This window comes from Cyanistes caeruleus, chromosome Z (genome assembly GCF_971803275.1).
Source record: "Cyanistes caeruleus chromosome Z, bCyaCae1.hap1.1, whole genome shotgun sequence".
NCBI lineage: Eukaryota > Metazoa > Chordata > Aves > Passeriformes > Paridae > Cyanistes > Cyanistes caeruleus.
The window spans coordinates 28,345,053-28,367,005 of record NC_141732.1 but is presented as its reverse complement, the minus strand read 5'-3'; the positions used below and the strand labels follow the sequence as shown (position 1 = coordinate 28,367,005).

Sequence of the window (21,953 nt, the reverse complement as noted above, 5' to 3'; positions counted from 1 at the left end):
AGGAATCTCTGCTCCAGGGCCTGGAGCACCTCCTCCCCCTCCTCTACCCCTGACCTTGGTGTCTCCATGTTGTTTTCCTCACATGTTCTCGCCTCCTCCTCTTCTCTGACCAGAAAAACTGTGAGCCCTTTGCTTTGATTTTCTTCTTAAATATGTTATCACAGATGCGTTACCAACCTCTCTAGTTTTGGCCAGCAGCATGTCCAGCTTCAGAGCCATCAGGGACTGGCTCTGCTGGACACTGTGGAAGCTTCTAGCAGCTTCTCACAGAAACCACTTCTGTGCCCCCCTGTGCTGCCAGAAACAGCACCATGCAAAACCAATATACAAGTCCATCAGTCTCTATAGATAGTTTTCTTCCTGTGAGGAAATACTGTGTGACTGCTTTTCCTCACATTTTCTTCTCAAAGCAGGGACTGAAGCAGTCATGCTGTGTGGGTTTTGATATAGGGTTGTTGTTTTTGGTTTTTTTTCTTCCAACTGATAAGCAATTTGTTTATTTTATCCCTTTGAGAGCAAATGCCTTTCTGCTGGAAAATGTCTTGCATATCAGCAACTGTGATAGAGGGGTATCACTTAAATTGCACCTGCATATACCAACTCTTAGAGCTTCTCCAAGAGTACACTCCTCCAGCTTTTCCAAGGCATGAGATGTAAACATCAATTCTCCCCTCTAAGTATCTTTGCCTCTGGCCTCTGTTACTTTGTACAGTGATACCTTGTCAGTCTGACTTGCTCTCACTAAATCTTTGCTGGTCCATGTCAGGAAAGCTAATGCAACTCGTCTGAAACAAGAGAGTATGAGGGAACCCAGTAGTGTATGCGTATTTTTTCTTGTTTAAATGAAATATTTACCAGGATACTACAGTGCTTTCCAGCCCTCTTATCTCTTCCCCTCCTATTTCTTCTCTGTTTCTCCTCAATCCTTTGCATCTGTTCATGTTAAAAAAACCCAGCATATTCCTGTTTGCTCTCAAAAGCCAAATTAACAGTTTGATGACACTGGCTACCTAGATAACATATGTAACTAAACCTGCTTCTAGGGAGTGAGCAGAACTCACCCCCAAACTTCTGCATGGTATGTCTGCAGAGCTGTAAAACAAAACTGTATGTCTCTAGGAGAGCACAGTTTAGTTTGGACAAGCTTAATAAACTGTTCCATCTGTAATCAGATATAAATCTAGTTTCTTGGATTGGGAATGATTCCTAGTCATGGGCAGGATTCAAGTTTTCCTGCTCATGGTCTGAATTCCTGGCTGCTGCTTTGCTATTTAGAAGGTCAGCGCTGAGCTTCTGAAAATGAAGCTTTAAACAGAACACAGGGCGTGTTAGCCTTGTTTGTTGACAAGATGCTCTTTAACACGTTGAAATGGTTTGTGGTGTTTTTGTGCACACAACTGCAGAATACATATAACAAACAATATTACTGGAACAAAATCTTTGCATACAGATGTAGAACTTAACAGACCTAGAGGTCATAGATTACATTCTTTACTAAATGTTTCTAGGGACATTAGCTTCTGCCATTTGTGGTGGCCTTTGAGCTCTGAAGATAGATTGGAATTGGTGCCTGTTGCCTACTACTGAGAACTGTAGAAAGGGGAAAGGAGTTCTAGCTCTTGTAAAGAAGCATCCAAGTCTGCCCAAATCTTAAACTCTCTTGCTTTCCATCAGGTCATAAGCACTTCTGTACTACTTTCTACAGCTTAAACACAACTGAACTAATCATGCTTTACAGTTGCCAGCCTAGCAGTTCATTTAGGAAGACAGACGCAGCCTTCTGCAAGGACTCAAGTGCTCTAAAAACAGAAATGAGAGTTAACCTTGTATCTGGAACTTCTTATTTTAAGAGAATAGCTCATCCTGTGGATGCGTGAAAATACCTCTGACATTTACCACAGCAAGGAAGCTATGACAATCCTGTACTTACTCCTTGCACTTTCTTTCCTGTCCAAAGGATTTGGGGGCGTACATGGCAGCTTCATGGCAATTAATAAGTTCAAAGCGTGTATTGTACCTTTACATTTTACCTAATTAATGTCTGCTGCAAATAACAACCCATTTTATCCTCCAGATGCCTGTCCTCCAAAGGCATTTGGCTTTTCATACACAAAGCAGCACAGTAACGTGACTTATCACTAGTACTGAAAGTCTTGTCTTAACTGTTTTAAAACATCTATGAGATACCACTGGCATTCCTGATTTTCAGAGTCTAACCTGAACCACCATTTAGGTTTAGAGTGGTATCTGCACAGTTCCCCTTGCAGACTAGGGAAAAAAACCAGTTTCTTGCAGGCTGTGAGAAGACAGACTTATAGCCAGACTGTATGAACAGATAGTCTGATGTGGTACTTGACACTGTATTTTGACACTTGCCTTTGCCCTGGTGTGCAGGAATGCTGAAACCAAGCCATATTGTTGTTAAGTCCCTAAAGACTTTAGCAACAGAGGTAGGAGATAGCTTCTAGCTCTTGATGAAAATACTGATCGCCAGAATGTTTCTGTGCCCACATTCTTCTTCTGTTTTGCTTAACTGTGATGACTTACAGGAAAGCAAACCATGAAGAAAAATAATCCATCCTATGAAATTTGGCTGTTAACCTCAGAAACGAGGTGAGAATCCTGTTATCTACATGAGAAGGCTTGGAAAATGCTTGTGTCAACCACGTGGTGCCTCTATGAAGCTTATTTCACTGTTTCTCTGTCCATCTGAAATGCAAAGAAGCACTATTCAAGTATGGTACCTGTATAAGCAATAGTGCTCCCAGGCCTTGAGTGGTGCCAAACTGCAGGCAAACAGCTATTTGCATAGCTGTTGCATCTTAAATGCTTACTTTTTTCAGGGATGCTGAGGAGTATGTCTCTAGGCAACTCTGACCTACAGAGCAGAAATAATAGTTCAAATGATGAACACCAGTGCAAAGTCACCAGATTCATGGCTTGGCAGCATGTTGTACTTGGATGCCTATTTAAAATATTCTGAGAGTGAATTGATCTAGTCTTTATCTAGTGGATTTTTGGTTAGATGGGAAAAATAGAAGTTGTACTGCTGAAACTTTAGCAATGAAGTATGGTCCTGTTAAACTGGGGGCTTTCTGCCTGACCCTGTAGAGTCCACAGATTTGGTTTGTAATACTTTTAATGGCTAAGAAGTTAAAATTTGGCTTGGGTCGGCAACCCAGCATTGTTCCTCCTCTACTGACACATTTTAAGGTAAGAGCAAGAGGATTTCCTTCTGATTTGTACTTACTCTGTATTGCTCTTAAAATGGCCTCAACCTTAGAGTCTGATTTTAGATGATTATTTTAATGGAAACCACTGACCTCTTTGGAAAGTATTATCTTGTTCCTTGTGAGCACATCCACATAAACTGTACATCCCTTCCCATTACTGGAGAAGAATATCAGGAGCTGGCACATATAACCACTTACCTTTTCCAGGAGGCTATGTCTAGACTAAAAGTTGTTTATCACAGTTCTTCAGTTCTTGTCAAACAACAACTTAACACTATCTTATTTATGGATTGGTGTAGGAACATGGTTCTTCTTCCTGGAAATTAATAGGAGTTTTGGCATTTAACTATGGGGACTTTTTTTTTTTTAAACTCAGTTGAGCATGACTGCCTTGTTCTTTCCATCTCTTCTGTGTCCACAGCATTCTCTCTTCTCTAGTGCCCACTTTGGTGCCTTAAATTAACTGCTCAAAAGCAAGTACAAGAGGCTGGGACATGTGAAGAAACATCAGACGTGTGAAGAAACAGAAATTACCTCTAATAAACAAAATTTGATGCTGCTGCCTGATAGAGAATGAATGTACATAAAGGGGAAATAAATGCATTTTCTTCCCTTATTCTGTATCTAGATGGTATTGGATAATAGACTTGTGTAGACTGAAATTTCACTAACAGATGGTTACCGGTTTCTTCTAATAGAATACTGTGCACAGATGAGCTAATCTAGGTGTACTGGAGGATGCAGAAGTGCTTTTTCTTTCTATGTGAAGCTGACCTGTGCAAAAAATACCTGCATTCAAAGCTTGCTGGGATGAGACAAGGAGTGTTATGAACTGGTCTGTGAAAGCTAAGCTCATGTAAGCTTTTGTAGTGCCCTCAGGAATGTTTGTGTCTAATCCACTTCAGTTTTCCAGCCACTGGCTGCCATTCTCCTCTAACTTACTGTCATGCACTGAAGGTACGGAGATAAGAGTGTTCCAAAACCCAGCTATAATTTTGTGGAATTGTCTGCTTAGCATGACTCTGTCTGTCATTGTGTCTTTGTGAAATGAATAGCAAAAAGCAATGGAACACCTTGAAATCGGAGAAGAAAACAGCACTCTGAATTTTGGAAGTGAAGCAATGAGGTTCTAGGAGCAGTATAGGCCTGGCTCTCAAGTCCCTAAATCAGGCAGGGGTATTTAGGCTCTTGCCTCTAAACAGCAACATTTTAAAATGTTTCTTACTGTCATGCAAAACTTTTTGAATGGGAACAGTGGGCACATGACATCACATTGGCTCAGGGTTACCCTTCCCAGAGGTGAGTTTATGTCGCACTGTATTAGGAATGGCGAAGTACAACGCAGACTCTCTTAGCTGGGTTGCCCAAGAGAGCAAGTTTTATTATTTGAGGTCTTCATTTATAGACAGGTCCGAGAAGGTCCATGAGGTAAAACTCTCATTGGTCATTAAACTAACACATCACCATCATTGGACAATTGGAACACCAGCCCTTGACTGTTTCTTGCAAGTAAACAAGGATCTAAATAACACCTGCAAAGGTTGTTTTCCTTCCCCAAAGACTGTTTGGATTCCTCTTTATGATTTCCCAGGCCAGAGTGAGACTTAGTTTTGCACAGGCACCGTGTTCCTTGCCTGCTTTCAGCATCCATAAGTTTATGCGTGCTTGGAAGACTTGGCTGAACCATGCCTTCTCATGGATTGCTGCTTTGAGAGCAAAGCTGTCTGGTTAAGCTGTACACTTACTCAGGCAGGATAGGTGAAAACTAGCATTTAGTTTCTAGAAACCAGTCTTAACTAGCTGCCTGTAACTCAGCAGAAGACTCCATGGTCTTCACAATAAAGCAGTACCCAAGGAAGTTTAGACCCTCAGGGGCTGAGTCCTGGACACTGGCTTACTTCTCCATGGGGGGAGGTTGCCATCCAGCAACTGAATACCAAGCTCCTGAAGTTTCTACTCTGTGTTGATCCAAACTGCTCTGTAAAATGAGTTGTGGAAAATGCCTGGGAGAAGATGACAGCAGTTGGAAACTCCCCAACTAATTTTGAATCTCATATGCAGACTTCTAGTTTAAAGAATTCAGTTGAATTTTATGTTTGGGTGAAGTGAACTTCTTGATAGATTTAATACCTGTTTCTGGGCAGGCTGACTAATCAAGCTGTTTGGAAAGCAGGAGTTAGCAAAGTAATGTGAAACAGCCTTACCAGATAGCAGCCTGCATGGTTGTCAGGGTGCATTTCCAACACAGACAGTTCTTACTTGCCTGGCGCTGTAGGATATAAAACATGTGCTGCTAAAATCATCTGACTTCTGTACCCATAAATTCAGGTGTCTTGAGGAATTCTAGGAACTTCATAGGAATGCATGAAGACCCTGCCCTTGTGGTTGTTTTAAAACACACACACACACAGACACACACACACATATATGTATATGTATACAGGAACTAGTAGCTCATGAACCTGAATGTCATACTGCATCTAGTGTAGGTTGTGATCCAGGCCTTGCTACACCTTCAGCTGACCTACTTCAACAGATGGCAAAACCGTGAGACTGTCTTGAGGCAGTGGGTAGCAGAGACTAAGGATCTTTACTCTTCACTTTAGAAAAAGCTTTGAAACTTGAGAAAATATTTATGGATGCTTGTTAAGAAGTGAAGAATGTCTTGACAAAACATGTCCTTCACACCACCTTGCCTGGGTAGCCAGAAGCAACTTCCCCTTCTCTCTGCTGTAGGACTTGCTCATCTTTATGGCAGACTGGCTACTGTGAGTGACAGGTATTTTAATGAAAGGCTTTGTAAGCAGTAGGTACCTGCTGTGACTTGGACTGTGCTCGTCTCTAATAATGCAGAGAGGTACTTAAAACAGGGATGGGCAGCTACTTGGTGCACTAAAGGTGAAAAGGTGCATGAGCCCCTGGCACTGAAGTCAGGCACAGCTCACCAGCTTGCTTATATAAAGTGGATAATACTAGCTAGTATTTCAGATGCTTGTGGGTATGATAGTTATACCAGAAGGTAGAAACACAGATAGCTATGTACCTGCTTACCTGCTTTCCCACTAGGCTCTGCAGGACATACTCCTCTTTCCGTGGTAAAAGAAGACTAAAGGATGCAGAGTCTTGTTTCCTGAAGAGAGGAAAAAAAAAAATCCCTCAAGTCCCTTGGAAGAGAGGTGAGGCAATTAACACAAGAGGGAGGTGTTCTGCTGATATGCTGGTAGAATTACAGTCTGAGGTGTCTTGCTGTCATACTTCAAAGTCTGCCTCTTTCTAGCAATGGCATAAGACCTCAGCAAACTAATCCTGCCTACTGTTAAATGAGGGTTCAGCAGCCATATGCCTTTCTTCTAGTGCACTTAGCTAGGAGGTTCCACCTATTCAGGAGGAGAAATCGCTAGCTTCTAACTCAGCTTTCATCTACTGAAAAATAGCCAAGTAGCAGGGTATGATGCCAGCTGTCTCTGCCAGGGGAGGATCCTGCAGATGAGGCAGTGTAGCACAGTAACAGATCATCTCTCCTTTTCCCACCACCACAGCTAGCAGCTCTCCTGACGTGAACCAGTGCTGGTACAGAAGCTTTACCTGATGTAGGTCTGGAGTGTTTCATCCAGGATAGAACTATCATGGCCTTTAACACCCAAGACATTCCACAGGATCCACAAATGCAAGAACACTCTCAAGTGCAGTGAAACAGATTCAAGCCTTCACAGACTTCTCTCCTGCTTAAAATATGCAAGACATACTCGTATGATATTGTTACTTCCCAAGAGAATTGGTGAGGAAAGTGCTAACTTCGTGCAACTGGCTGCAAACTGTCTTTAGTTCTTTCTCTAGATTCTCATATTTTAAGTAGATTCCATCATATTCTTTAAACTCTCTTTTGGAAGAGTTTTCTTAAAAGCCTTTGAGATCTCCTGTGGAATCAGGCTTAAGCTGTTTCTGCAAAGTAATTGTCATACTGGAAGTTTAGAACATGTCTGGCTGCAGTTGTGGCACAACTTGTTGTATGTTAATGCTTATTGCACATGGACAGTGATGAGCTGTCTTTTCCTTTGGACACAGAAGCAGATTTGTCTCCAGCTACTGTGGTGTCCCAAGGTTTGCTTTGCTTTTTACCCTGCTCAGCCAAATTCTGTTGTCTAGCTGAACTGCAGATTTTATGAAGCCATATCCTGTTGTTAACCTTATCCTGTCTACTGCTTATTCTGTTTGTGTAATTTCAACAGAACTTCTTATCTAATGAGTAACTGTGGCACTGCTTACTCGTGTTGTATGTGTTCCTCTTATCTGAGTCCAAGCCAGATGCTTATGTAGCTTGAGGTATCTTTTGTCTGAGCTGTGTCTTGCTCCCCCTGCTTTTTTGCCCTCATGAAAGCATTTGAGTGCCTGCCTTCCCATCTTGCTCACCTGCCAGTTAAATCTATTTGTTGACAGCCTCTTCTGTACATTAGCTGAGAGAATGTATCTAACCTCTCCGTTAGTAGACAGTAGTTTAGATCACCCCTTTCCCAAAATATTTAGGCTAAACAATTATTTTCTGTACTTCATAAGGCAGCCCTCAAGGTGAAGAACAATGCTGCCATGGTTCTGCAGTACTGCAACAGACAGATGGCTCTCTATGAAATCCCAGTACTCCCATGATGGGTTTGTGAGAATGATTGCTAGGAATTTAGCTGCATTTTCAGCCATTATCAAAGGCCGACCTTTGTAAGTAACTTTACCTTGAAGCTCCTGCCTGTGGTTCTGTACCTTTGGCTAAAGGAGCACTGATGAACAGAGGGGGTCTCACCCACACATGATTGCTTTACTAAGATGATATGCTTTGATGGTATGTTGGTAGTCACTTAGAGTTGTGTGAAGTTGGATCCAAGAAGTAATTGTATAACTAAAACACTTGTTTAAGTTTTTGTGGTGCTTAGCTGTAGTGATGTTTCTCTGTTCAACAGCAAGGGAAATCACTCTGGATAAATCTGTCCCTATGCTACTATTAAAAAGATGCAAACAAAAACAGCTCCTGTCTTCTCTTAAATGAAGAGCCATGGGTCCTTAGGAATTTCTATGTACAACTTGTGTCACACGTTGTCAGCTCCCTCTGCTACAAAACCAGATCAGAAAACATGTCAACTTGCTGTGATTCTTATGCAAGTGCAGTAAGTACTGTTACGGACTAGCTGGTTTGTATTGAAGTGTGAGATTTGAAGGTGTGTGGATGTCCCAAGTTGGCCATAAAGTTGTTTTGTTGTTTTTCTTTTTTCCCCTGCTGCCAAGTCAGTTTCAAGGAATTGCAGACTTCCTGAACTTTTGTGTTTTTCTTCCTAAATGGACACTTGCTGGATCTTTTAGTCTCTGTCTTCTCTAGGCACTGGATGACACTCTTAAGCTTGGGGGAATGGGAATGAAGACCTCTAAGGAAAAAGTAGTGTTTTCATTTGCTTTAGGACTCCAACAGGGAGGTGTGCCTAGACACTTGTGCAGGAGAGTGTGATCTGTGGTTGTTCTGTAGTGCAGTGAAGGCAATTCAGAGTCTAAATGCTGCCAACTTGTGTGGAAGTTAATGGACTGGATGGGAGGCCTCTGATGAAAGTTATGCTCCTTCCTCTGCTGCAAGAATCTCCAGAGGTGAAAGCTGACTGCATGCCAGACAACTGAACTGTTGTCACTTCGCCTGAAACCTGTCTTAAATGTAGGTCTCTTGATATGCCTAGCTGTTTTGTTTTCAGTCCAGGTTGACTCAGTCTCACCAGGAACTGCTGGTTCTCAGCAGCAGCACTCTACTTCCTTATGAATAGAAAGCAGGTGGTGCTGTCCTTAGGGGAGATACAGTGGTAATGTGCTTTCTCCTCAGCTTAATGCTTGAACTTTAGGGTGTTGCCCAGGTTTCCTGGAGAAGGTTGATCCTTGGAGGTCCTGAAACAAGTAACCCTTGTAATATATCAGAGAAGCTTGTCTGTGGTGTCTTTGAAAATAGTGTGTTTTACCTTGAATCTGTTAAGCTTCTTAAAAACTTCATTTTTTCTTCTTCCTGTCCAATACAGGATCTCAGTCTGCCCAATGGCACACCCGTGGACACTTCTAGCCCAGCCTCCTCCTCATCTCTCCTCAACAGACTGCAGCTGGATGATGACTTGGATGTGGAAACTAGAGACCTCTTTGTTACTGTGGATGATCCCAAAAAACACGTGTGCACAATGGAGACATATATCACATACAGGGTTACAACAAAGGTACAAAGCAATATTGTCTTTCCTAGTGCTTCTTTATTTGTGGAATAACTTTGGGTCATGTTCTGGATATTCACATCTTGCACTGTGTTTTCCTGTCTTAAGGACAAGAACTTAGTGTCTTTTGGTACCTTGTGAATGTGTTGAAAATGTGACTTCTCCTAGCAGAACTGTTACTTCAGTGTCTGAAATTGTGGAAAAAGCTTTTAACATGTCAACTTAGTTTTTTTATTTTTTTTTTTATCTCAGATTTCTAAATAGAACTGTTTGTAAACTTGCAAGGCCAGTTTCTTTCATTGACTTCACAGTTTGTTCATTTAAGTAATTTGACACTCATTTGGTTTGAGTTTCCTTAAGGGGAATGTGCCTTGTTACTGGCTCACTGTTGATCATCTCACTTTTTGTGTCTACCCCTTTCTGAAATGCTTTAAGCTTATTTCTGTAAGTGTTTATTACATTTTACCACTAAAATCATAGTCTTGTTTCTCAGCTGTAAACCAGCTTTCATGGAGTTGCTGGTTCAGATAATTCTACAACTGCTAATAAAATAAAGTAGCCTAAGAATGCTGCTGCAAACCAAGAGGTTGGAGATCATTTCAGCACCTGTTGTAGTTCAATCATGAATGTAATCTACATATATATTAATATGAATAGTGATCTGAAAAGCCCATCGCGTTCACAACTGAAATGTTGATTCTTCTTAACTAATTCATTCTCATTATAATGAGCTCCTAGGTGATGTTTGGGCACTTGTAGTTACCTAAGGCAAAAAGTGTTCACTAACTTTACTAGTAATATACTTGATACACTTGTCCAGAAAGATTAACATTCCTCCACCCCACTTAGATGGCAGTAGGTACTGGAGGAAATATTTTCCTTGGAGATAAGGAACCTTTACAGGCCACAGGTAATTTTTTTCAAAATGTCTGCTTCAAAGTTTCACTTTCAGACTGCACAGGAGATAATGGAGTTTCTCTAAAATAGTAACTGTCTTTTTCTGCACATTTAACACAGTTCTGTCATTCATTTTTACTCTAAGAGTCCTAATCTTGGATGAAACACTGTATTCTTTTTTACTTGGAGCAGCTTAGTCTTCAGCTATTACTTGATCAGAATGAATAGGAACTATAAAATAAAATGCAGCTTTCCACAGGGAATAGCTAAAATTGTCTAATGTTGTTCCTGTCTTGAATTAAGACTCAATTATTCTAGCCCAGAATATAAATACTTACATACAGTGTATCAATATAAATATTGATATAAAATATAAATAAAATATATATTGATATAAATATAAATCAATATAAAATACTTACATACAGTGGCACCCTAATAATGTTCCTATGCTTGGAAATCCTTATGTTCAGGGATTCCTTTTCTTTTTAAAGCAGAGCTCTGAAACATGGCCAAGATCTTTGCCGTATTTAGATCAGAAGTATTACCCAATGGTGTCTCTTTTTTTCATTTAAAAAAGTAATTTTATACTTCTGATTTTGATGTCTGCCTTCCTGTCTGTTAATACTTGTTGTATTTTGGATCTCATTGTAGCACAAAAATCTTCTGTATTATACCATTGCAATGTGATTATGAAACTGTGTAAATTAGTCTTCTGAATCACCATGAAATATTCATCTCTTTAGTTTTATTATTCTTGGAAACTTTTGGTTAGTCTCTAGGTTCAGAACCTCTAGGACTATCTACCGTTTTTCAAGACTAACAGTATTAATGATCTAACTCATTCTTGCCCTGCAAACAGGGTGTCTTCGATGCCAAGCTAATTCAAATTAGCTGTTGTAGCTGCAAGCAGTAATTAAATGAGGCAGAAGAGCTGCACAGGATTAATTCCATAGAGTGAGATGAGGAGCCTCCTCAACACCTCCCTTACAGCCTTGCAGGAAAGAAGTTTGAGACCTCTCAAGAGTCTCTCTGGTGCCTCTGAATGAGGAGGCAGGGATGGCTGTGTTTTTTTCCTTTACTGGAGAATGCTTCTGGAACCTCAAAGATTTGGATAAACATAGGTCATAGTATGAGTTATTCTGAGGACTGAAAAGCAGCATCACTAGGGCAAGAGGGGAGTTACTAATGCTGTAATGTGTGGTTGTGGCTGTGGCAAGATACCAGTCTAGGGAAGAGTGTAGACTGACCGCGGTCTCTTGTGTTGTATGGGCTTTAAAAAAACCCCAAAAAACCGAAAAAAACCACCAGGTCTTGGAATATGCCCTGGGCTTTTCATCTTCTCATGCCTTTGTCAGCAGGTGGTAGTGACTGAGGAAGGGTCAAAACATTGGCTTGCAAAGGAAAACTCAAGAGTTTACTTGATCCTGCTTGTGTACCTGTTATCACCGTTCCCTAGTAAGAGCCAGGTAGCATTCCCTAGCCTGTCTTGTGGATGAACACATTTAAAGAATGTAGTGGTAATCCTCTAGCTAACAAGACAGTGATTCAGTACTGACTCTCTTGATTCTCTCATAAAATCTGTTTATCTTGCAAATGCAGTTACTAGTGCAAGTTAGTAAGCAAGTTAGTTTCCTTACACAGGGGGCCTAGTGAAACCATAAAGGTGGGTAAAACTTGTGCTGAAACTTAATGGGTCTTGATTGTGATGGCTGAAGTGTCTTTGTGTCCTTCAGATGGATGGATGTGCATTTTAGGGAGATTTTACTAAGCAGAATTCTTTTTTAGGAAGAAAGGGGAAAGTAAAGCTTGGCCTTATGTTATGTAGTCATCTCTCCTGAGAAAACATAGATTAGTGTATTTCTAACTTCACTTTCACTGTCCTTTCTAGGATGGCAAGGCCTTCTTCTGTGCCTTTTCCCATGAAAGTCTGAACAGCTGAGTGCCATTCCTCAGAGTCACGCGGTTGCTCTGCAGGTTTGAAGGGAGAGTCTTTCTAACCAGTCAGTACTGAAGTGGAGATCTTGGTTCCACTTTCCTGTCCTACTCATGCTTCCAGTCCATTCATTGGGTAGATTACTTGAGCACATGAAACTTCTTGATTCCCTGGGAGGAGCAGGTAAAAGTGGTATGAAGTCTTTTCCAAATAGGCTAAATTGTTGAGGCAGAAAGAAGTGCTGGAGTGCTTAGAACAGCAGCCTTCTTCCCTTCCCCCTCTGTCATTCTCCTCTTTTCCTAATTGAAAATGTTGCCTCAAACTTCAATAATAACATGGAGGGGAATCTGCAGTCAAGTCTAGTGAGTTAAAGAGTAGAACTAGGGTACAAAAATTCTTTCATATAGTCATCACAGGCTAGCTTCAGGTTGAGCTGCTAGCTTCTTCCAAGGGAGAAAAGAATCTTACGCAAGTCCAAGACTTGGTGATTGCCTTAAGACTGCCTCTAGTCAAAACTGTTCCAGCAACTGAGGTAAAAGTGTCTGTAACTCTGCCCGCTTTCCAGCAAGTAAAACTGAGCCCAAAGTGTCGCAATGCTGACTTAGTCAAACTGTGCTGTAATTTTCATAAGTTCCTGGAAACTTCTTGCCCATTATTTCTTGGGAGGTTGTGATCTGCCATGTAAGTTTGTCAGCTTCCTTTGGAAGAGACACATGTCCTTGCAAGATGAGATTTATGAATATTACTGTGAAAGCAGGAGGAATTTAACTGCGCAAAAATGCAAACAAATGTTTCACTTGTTGTCTGTTATGGAAATTTCCCTGTTCAACCATTCAGGAGCCACTCAGGCAGTCACTCTTTCACCACTTGAGCTGGGACCAAGGACCTTTCCCAATTATGCCCCCTCATTCACACAGTCACACCAGGTTTCCATCCCCAGGTTTCCTATAGCAGAGTCTCAGTCTCCAGAAGCCTTAAAATAACTTCATTACAGTGCAGTAACAAACCAACAGCTCGAGCTGGTCCCTCTCAGGAGGGACCTGGAACAAAGGAACCCCTGGGCTTTTATCCCCTCACCAGTCTAGGCACGGGAAGGTCTGGGGCCATCGGCTCCTGCCGTGTCTCAGCATCCGCTCCCCTGGCTGGGCCACGGGTCCCTGGGCCCCTGTTGTGCCGAGGGTCGGCTCTCCACGGCCTCTTTGCCTGAGCTCCACCAGCCAGAGCTCAGCCTGCAGCTCCCACTGCAGCTGCACCCCGAGCTACCTCCGTGACCATGTTCCTCAACACTGTGCTTGGACAGTGGCAAGATCCTCCTTCCTCTTATGTGCAATCTGGGAAAAATAACTTGTGCTAAACTGATTCACATTTTGATCTGAGATCCAAATTCTTTCAGTGTTAGTGAGGTTTCATTAAAACCTTGAAGAGCCTTTATCTGCTGCCCAAATAGTCTTTGAAAAACTTATTTGCTGTCTAGATTTGATAGCCTGTACAGTAAACACTGAAATGTTGCTGCTGTATTTTCATCTCAGAGGGAAAAAAGTGATATATGGAAAATTTTGCAATTCTGCTTGCCAAGTAAAGGCAACAAGAGCAGTTTGCTAGAGGTAAATGATAGCTAATGTGTAGTGTACTGGGATTTAACCCTGTTTTCCTCTTCCTAGACAGTCCTATGCAGTTTTCCTTAACTGTTAATTAGCTTCTCAGTGCTAATAGATGGGAGACTTCACCTGCATTCTCATGCTACAGGATAAGACAGTATAGTGTGTAACCATTCTGATTACTCTCATTCACTCACTGTCTGATCTCTTAAAATCCCTTTGTGCAGTGACTGCATGTAAATGATGTAAAATAAGCTGGTGTTACTCTGAGATGTGTGTAGCTGAGTAAAACACAGATCTGCAGTGGGTATCAAGATCTTGTACCTCATCTGCAAACGCAACTGCTCCAATTCATGAGGATTTATTATGTTAGTCCATGGACTAGCCTCTATATTGCATACCACGGCTAGCAGGTCGAAGAAGGGAGGAGCTGATCCTGATTTCTTTTTCTCTCTGTCTTTCTCTTCCTTTACAAGAAGCCAGATCATTTCATAGGTGATAACACATCAGCTTGCTGCTTACAGTATCCTAGATCTACTGTGCTGTTGATATTGTATTAAGGTTCCTGACCTCACCCTAGAAAGAGATTTCATATGTTAGAACTTTTACAGGATCCCCAGTGGTGACTGGTGGGAGTTAAATGCAGCAAATGAAACAGTTAGTCATCCAGAGAGCAAGTGAAGAGGTGGATTGCATTTAAAGGCTGCTGCTGGTGGGGACTAGCAAAGCAGCCAGGTGCTGGACTCAATGTCAGTTCAAAGCTAGGGTTGCCAGTGTGTTCCCTAGAATGTGCAGGGTTTGATGCCTGGCTGCCTGCATGTGGTGTGCTGGCACTGCAAGCCATTCATTGCAAGATGGACCTAATGCTGCAAGTAACTTAAATGTAGCTGCCTGTGCTTCTCCATGGGACATTACTGCAAGGGCAGTCTGCCTTCTAATCAGGGCTGCTGCAATGCCAGGCTCTTCAGCAGACACTCCTAGTTGGTGCACAGTTTCACAAGTGTTTTAGGCAGTTGCAGTGTGTGCTGTGCAAGCAGCCCCATACAGTCAGCCTTCCAGGTTATGGACTGTTCAAAGACTGGATAAAACACTTGGCAGCAGTTTATCTGGATACTTATTTTTTTTCCCATCAAACTTGTAATGACCTTACCCTAAAGAAGGAAAGTTTAAAATATTTAATGTGCTAATAAATCTAATTGGGCATACACATAAACAGACTTGTTTCTTCATTTTGGAAGTCAACAAAAATAATCTGTCAAACCTTGCACTGGCTTATGTTCTCATCTTTTGACCTTGGAGTGTGATAAGCCCATCAATCACAGAATACAGGACAGTGCTGAAACACTTTTTCACCTGTGGATAGTGCATGTCACAGAATAAACAAGTCAGTAAACACCTTTACTTTTAATTCTCTATGGTTAAAATGGTGTTGTCCTCGCAATGATTATCTCATGTAGTCTTTGTAATCTTGTAACTGCCAAGAGAGTGATACAGTGCGCAGTGCTTCTGCTCTACAGACTTCTACCATGATGAGAGCAGAACATGTAATAAACTATAAATAGATCTTAACACATCAGCTCCAATCAATAATTTTTCATATTGCTGCTTTTCCACTGCTTGAAAGGCCAGATGATCTTTCTCTCATGCTGGCTGCACAATTTTGGGGATTAAGACCAACCCTGCAAGGCTTGTCTCTCTTCACCCTTGCCAGGGATGGCTGTACTCCATTTGCTGCTAAGCTCTGAAGTGGCAGGCATTGGTTCACACTGAGTATATCTTTTTCTTTTCCAGACCACACGAGCAGAGTTTGATTTGCCAGAGTATTCTGTCCGTCGGCGGTACCAAGACTTTGACTGGTTGAGAAACAAGCTGGAAGAGTCTCAGCCAACGCATCTTATTCCCGTAGGTAGTAAGCAAGAATCTGCTGTTAAGGACAGTTGTGCATCTGTCTTCCAAGGGTAATATTTGGATGATACGTGTCTAGATTTAAAAAACAATACTTCATTCTCTTTGAGTACTTAAATATGGTACTTCATTGTCTTATAGTGGAGTGGAAAGAGCTTCCCATTCCTGACTAGTTAGAAAGCTTAGAATTTTCTGAGCTTTGTCACCTCAGAGGCGAGCCTCCTGCAGTGCAGTATGTGTGCTGACTACAGTAGCTGTGACATAAATAGAATACATTTCATTTGTTTGCTCAGTTATTACATCTGTGTTTCAGAGCATCTGGGTATGGATGCTAACTCTGAAGCAGGCAGCATAGTGCCTGTGGAAATTGCAGGCCACATAACTTTCTCAGTCTCACCTGAGAAAGTGGCCTTGGAAACCATAAAGAGGAATTAAAACAATCCTTAGAGATAGAAAACAGCCTTGCAGGTGCTGTTTGTCTGTTCCTTGTTTTCTTGCAAAAGAAGGTCAAGGGGTGGTGAACCCCACTGACCAATGATGGTGATGTGTTAGTTTACTAACCAGTAAGAGTTTTCTTTTCTGTACTTTCATGTATCGGTCTATAAAAAAACCCCTGAGGTAATAAACCGAAAGAAATTCTCCAGTTTGACTCCACAAGAGAGTCTATGTCGTTCTTCTTACCGTTCCCAATAGAGCGACAGCTGGGGATTATGAAAAGCCACAGAAACTTCAGGTTCTAGTTTCGGTTTTCAAGATGGCCTTTTGAGCTGGTTTTACAGAGTAATTTAAAACTATTTGTGCTAACACTTAATAGCACTGACATGTAATAGCACACACTTGGAAGTCTCAGCCTCTGTCTTGGTAGCTATTGCATGCCTTCAGTAGGTAGAAGTTTACCTACTAAGATTAGCTAAACTACTGCACCCCTTGTTGCTGAAACTGGTGATCTGACCACCTTATTTGATGTGAGTAGGTTAGTACTACCTTATATGTTTTTCATGTGAATAGGTAGAGAATCTGTGAGATGACCACCTTCAGCCCTTTTGAACAGAGCCATTTAAAAAGCCTGCAGGAATTGAACTGCTAGGAAATAGCAACACTACTAGCATACTTTAGCTTGCCTGTCTGGGATGGGTGATGGAGTGGAAGTTTCTCTTCCCTCCCTCCCTCCCTCCCTCCCTCCCTCCCTCCCTCCCTCCCTCCCTCCCTCCCTCCCTCCCTCCCTCCCTCCCTCCCTCCCTCCCTCCCTCCCTCCCTCCCTCCCTCCCTCCCTCCCTCCCTCCCTCCCTCCCTCCCTCCCTCCCTCCCTCCCTCCCTCCCTCCCTCCCTCCCTCCCTCCCTCCCTCCCTCCCTCCCTCCTATTGTTAGGTTTCTCTGTGGTTGAGTGCTTTTTAAATCCTTAATTATGCTGGGACTTGCCTCAAGTGGAATAATAGCTGAGTGTCTCAGAGATAAGAAGTACTTCACGAAATCATGTGACACCACTAACTGGCAGCAAATATGTTTAGTGAACAGCAGGGAAAAGAAAGACAGTGAGTTTGAGAGTGGAAGGTGGAGGCATGTGTTAAATGCCCATACATACATGTTTTCTCACACCCCATTCTCTGAACAGCTGGAACAATCCCAGTTAAGTTTCTGCAGATTCTTGAGTACACTAACGAGCCTGCCTGTTCTACCGTTCTCCCTGAAGCCTGCAAGGCTGTAAATAATAGTCAAGTAGCAGAAGGTGAGTCACAGCCAGGGAATCAAGCTGCTTTGCTCTGACCAGGAATTAGTTGCACACAGAACAGCAAACGTAGCATGAGTAGCTGTAATACTGAACATGGAACAGGCTGCACAACAAGCCAGTATCTTAGGTGCCTTTCTTCTAGAAATTCTGGAGATAAAAGGATGTGCTGCCCTATTTTATCTGTTTATGAACAAGTTAGCAATCCTATTAATCTCCTTCATGCAGGTTATAGTGGGGAGACTGCTGAATGTTTAATGTATTTATTGTCTAGAAATTGATGAGATATAGAAGCTAATGGCAGTTTCAGATACACTGACTCAAGTGTATTCTGAAAAGATATTTCAAGATAATCTAAGACTAACTGTATTTGTAATTATAGGTGCTGCAATCCCTGTAAGCCTTCCATTATGACAAATTATCAAAAGGGAGTTGTTTTCCTAATCTCAGTATGGTGATTCTGCCTAAAATCTTCCTGTAGCAAATGATGTGTCTTCTCAGTTCATTGTGTCATGACAGCCTACACTTAGGACCCAAAACTAAGCTCAGTTTTAAGCTCAGTGTGTGTTCCTTCCTCTTCATTTCTTCAGTTACTGATAGTTACTTCTTTTTAAAATATCTGAGACATTGTAATATTTTCTTTCAAAAAACAGTAAAACTGATCTCATCTCTGTCTCTAGACTAGACAGGTAAACCTAGCACAGCCAAGGTTCTTGTCCTTGGATGGTAATGTTTGGATACCTGAAGCCAGTTCTGGTGGCAGTGAACACTGCTCACATATCTCAGTGGGAAAAGTAAATTGTTAAGATGGAAGACTATAAGATAGATAATTAACAGACAGTTAAAGCAAGATATTAGTTGCTAGCTGTGTGTATTGATTACTTAAGATGAACCTCCAGAGACCTAAAATGGAAAGGAATGTACCTACTGCTGTAGTTGAAACCAGGTTAAATAGCAGAAGTCTTTGTAATAGAGGTGCATTCTTCAAATGCTCAAACTGGAGTGATTACTCAGTGCCAGTGTGCATGTGATTGTTTGAACTAGGGTTCTTTAGACTAGTCTTCCTTTCCCTCTTTTTTTTTTTTTTTTCTTTAAACTTGTTTCTTTTCCTTCTGCATATGGTGCTGAGGTAGTGACTTCCTAGGGCCCCAGCTAAAGTTTACAAAGCAAAGGAAAAGAGTATCTTCCTCCCTGAAGACTAATGCACAAGTCATTACACTTCTGAAGAAGTCTAATGATAGTGTTCCTTACTCTGGTTTAACTAGAATGACTGACTGATTTGAATGCTAAGCATAATAAGGTAAGTCTTAAATTGTAAGAACCAAATGCAGTGGTTAAAATGTAGCTGTGTTGCAGCTAAGTCATGCTGGCTGTGCTTTTCTGGGAGATACAGTCTTTGTGTACAACCCACATCAGCTTGGGTATGGTGGGAAAGCAATATGTATAGATTTTTTTTCTTTAATTATTTTTGACATACATTTTAGATGACAGACTCTTTGCAGAGGAGAATCCTGATTCATGAATTGTGTGAAAATGGTTGTCATTGCTAGCTTAACTGTAAGAAGATTGTCTGGATGGACTGGTTCACAAGGATGAAATGCAAAGCACAATTTTAAAACCGGTATTAATCTTGAAGTCCCTGCTGTCTGGACAGAAAAAAAAGCAGATCTACTGGTAAAGCTGAAACTAACCATGCTTCAGCTTAAAAAGTTATCTTCCATCCTAAGTGGTACTTCAGAGTTGTAATCCAAGTGTAACGGGGGGACTGTATAACTAGGAAGTCTGGAGACAGTCTGGGCTTTTACATGTGGTGGTGAACTGCAGGGATGAACTGATGGACTCAAAATAATAAGATGTAAAAGTGGATGTATCATCAGGCCTTTGTCACTTACAGAAACATACTCAGGAAAGTCAGCTGTGATAGATAACCAGGTGTGCTCATACTTCAGAAAGGGTCCAGCCATTTGCTGTGTCAAGTCCCTGATTTGTTTTTGCTCAGTATTCTCACTGAGGCTTGTCAGCCTTTTACAGGAAGGCCCTGTTCAAAAGCTCTAAATTGTTCAGAGAGGGTGTGTGGGGAGTAAGTTGAATTGTCAATTTTTCTGAGTTTCCTGAGACTGGGCAGCCTTGCTTCAATGCTGGCAGGGTGTGTGTGGGTGTGTGTTTGCACGCGCTTCTGTTATAAATAGCATGCACCTCTTGTGGCATCTCTTTAGAGCTGGATCTTGAGCACGGATAGCAGTAGGGAGAACAATCTAAGCTATGCTACATGTACTTAGTGTGGGTAATGTCTGATTTCCCTGTTGTGACTCTCAGCTGAAGCCACTCAGTAGAATGGCTAGCTTTAAGCCAGACCAGCTGAAGAATAATTCTGAGCACAGCTTGCATCCCATCTGATGCATGGTTCCTGTTAGCAAACACAATGTTTCAGTTCCTGTTAAGACTGGAGTTTGATTGCTTTGTTTGTTCCAAGTAACAGAAACAAGTTTTTGGTCTTTTGAATCTTGTATTGTTTGCTTATCTCTGATAGCCTCTTCCTGAAAAATTTGTGGTGAAGGGTGTTGTTGATCGCTTTTCGGAAGAGTTTGTGGAGACAAGGAGGAAAGCATTAGACAAGTTCTTGAAGAGAATAACTGATCACCCAGTGCTGTCTTTTAATGAGCACTTCAATGTCTTTCTCACAGCTAAGGTAAGCCAGTAACTTTCAAATGCAATTGTTGACATGTGCAATCCCTTCTGAAATGAGGGTAAAAAGGCATTAACAAAACTACATGTTCAGATCAGAGCTTATTCTAAAATACCAGAGGGTTGTTGGGAACTCTGACTATTGTGTGTGACAGACCCTTGTGTGTGACAACAGTAAGGGTTCGCTGTACTTGAAGGGAAGAGGAATCCTCTCTACAGATGGATAAATTGAATTATCCAGGCCTGCTTATTTTGTAGCCTAGAACATACTCATATTATGCAAGAGGGAATAAAAATTCAGAAAACTGTAGACTTTAAAATCCTCTTTTGGGTAGGAAGGAAGGGAGAGAGGAAGAGAAAAGCTTTTGTGTCTCCCTTGCACAAAAGCTTGCGAATTTCTTGACGTTTTGTATTGCCTGTGCTTTTTATACTGCTTGTACTTGATACCCTCAAAACTAAGCATGGAGGCCTCATTCTTATTTGTTCTCAGCAAACAATTTCATGCTTGTCTTTTTCATGACTCATGCAGGAATGGTGCAATTTTCTTTGGCTTTCTTTAGAACTGCATTTCAAATAAGACTAGGAGGACCTGCAGCTATGCTTGGGTTTTACCAGATAGGTGAGAAGTGCTGTAAAAGCATGCCTTTCCAAAGTCACATTGCTCGAGCTTAAATGTGATGTTTAAGCTCCCTTCAGGTTCATGCTCTGCTTGCTGTTAATAATCAATCTCCAGTGTTCTTTTATTTCCCCTCCGTGGTGAATTAACCACTGAAATAAGACAGAAATGCAGAATTTGTTTAGCACACTAAATGTCATATAGCTCTGTTCCTCTTTTATCTCTCCAAGCATGATGCAGCTTTCTTAGCTGCTTTATTTGTGTTCTCCCACCCCTGTGAAATGAATGTCAAGGGCTTCATCCTCTGCTTTAGGAGCAGTTTGCCTTGAGATTACAGAGCATCCTGGGAGGTAAGGGGAAAGGACAGACACCTGTTCTGCTGACTGTCTCTAATGTTTGAACTTGGTCTAGTGGAGCAGTGAGGTGTCAGTTCAGTGTGCTAGGACATGTGGAAAACAAAACTGCATTTAAACGCAAACATAATTGAAAATTATAGTAGCTTTTAAGATGTCAGATTTTCTTAATCAGACTTACATTTGACTTACGTGCAGTACTTGGAAGGAATACCACAGTACGTGTTTTGAAGATGGCTGCTATTTTTTTGGTTTTTTTCTGAAGAACACTTAAGCTTGTAACCTAGTCTTTAATAATATGTCTGAATTCTTGGTCTCTGCAGGCCTGCTTGGTTTGAATACATCTCTTCCTCAGGCTCTATAGGATAACTAAGCTACAGCTCCTGAGCCTGTTTTGAGATGTTGAATACTGACCTCTGCTGGAAGAAGTAAAATGAAAAATTGTCAGCGTTTTGGCTGACTAAAACCATGGTGTACTGTTCTGACATACTGTTAAGGTGAAATCCCCTGAAAATTGTAGGCAAGCAGTCTTGTTAGCACAGTTTATCTGAAAGTTGGTTTATGCAAATGTGTAAAGGAGTGCGAAGGAAGTTTACACTTTCTGTGGAGGCAACATGGATGTGTCTGATCCAGCCTGAGCTACAGTCTCTCTTGCAGAGAAGTTCTGCTGGTCTGCCCACGCTGCTTTTTTTCCGCATGCAGTCTTCACCTGGCTCCTGTTTGACCACAGAACTGGAGTGAGGAGGCTGCTTACCAAATAGGTGTGCAATATGTAGCTCTGTA

At 41.6% G+C, this 21,953-nt stretch overlaps 1 protein-coding gene across 1 annotated transcript in view; it reads left to right on the top strand.

Moving 5' to 3' along the window:
* Positions 1-21,953, top strand: part of SNX30 (sorting nexin family member 30) — a 52,659-nt gene that overhangs the window by 11,674 nt on the left and 19,032 nt on the right. The window contains exons 2-4 of the mRNA XM_023944359.2: positions 9,272-9,460; positions 15,677-15,787; positions 20,047-20,205. Coding sequence (XP_023800127.2) covers positions 9,272-9,460; positions 15,677-15,787; positions 20,047-20,205 — 459 coding nt within the window. The remainder of the gene's footprint in view (positions 1-9,271; positions 9,461-15,676; positions 15,788-20,046; positions 20,206-21,953) is intronic.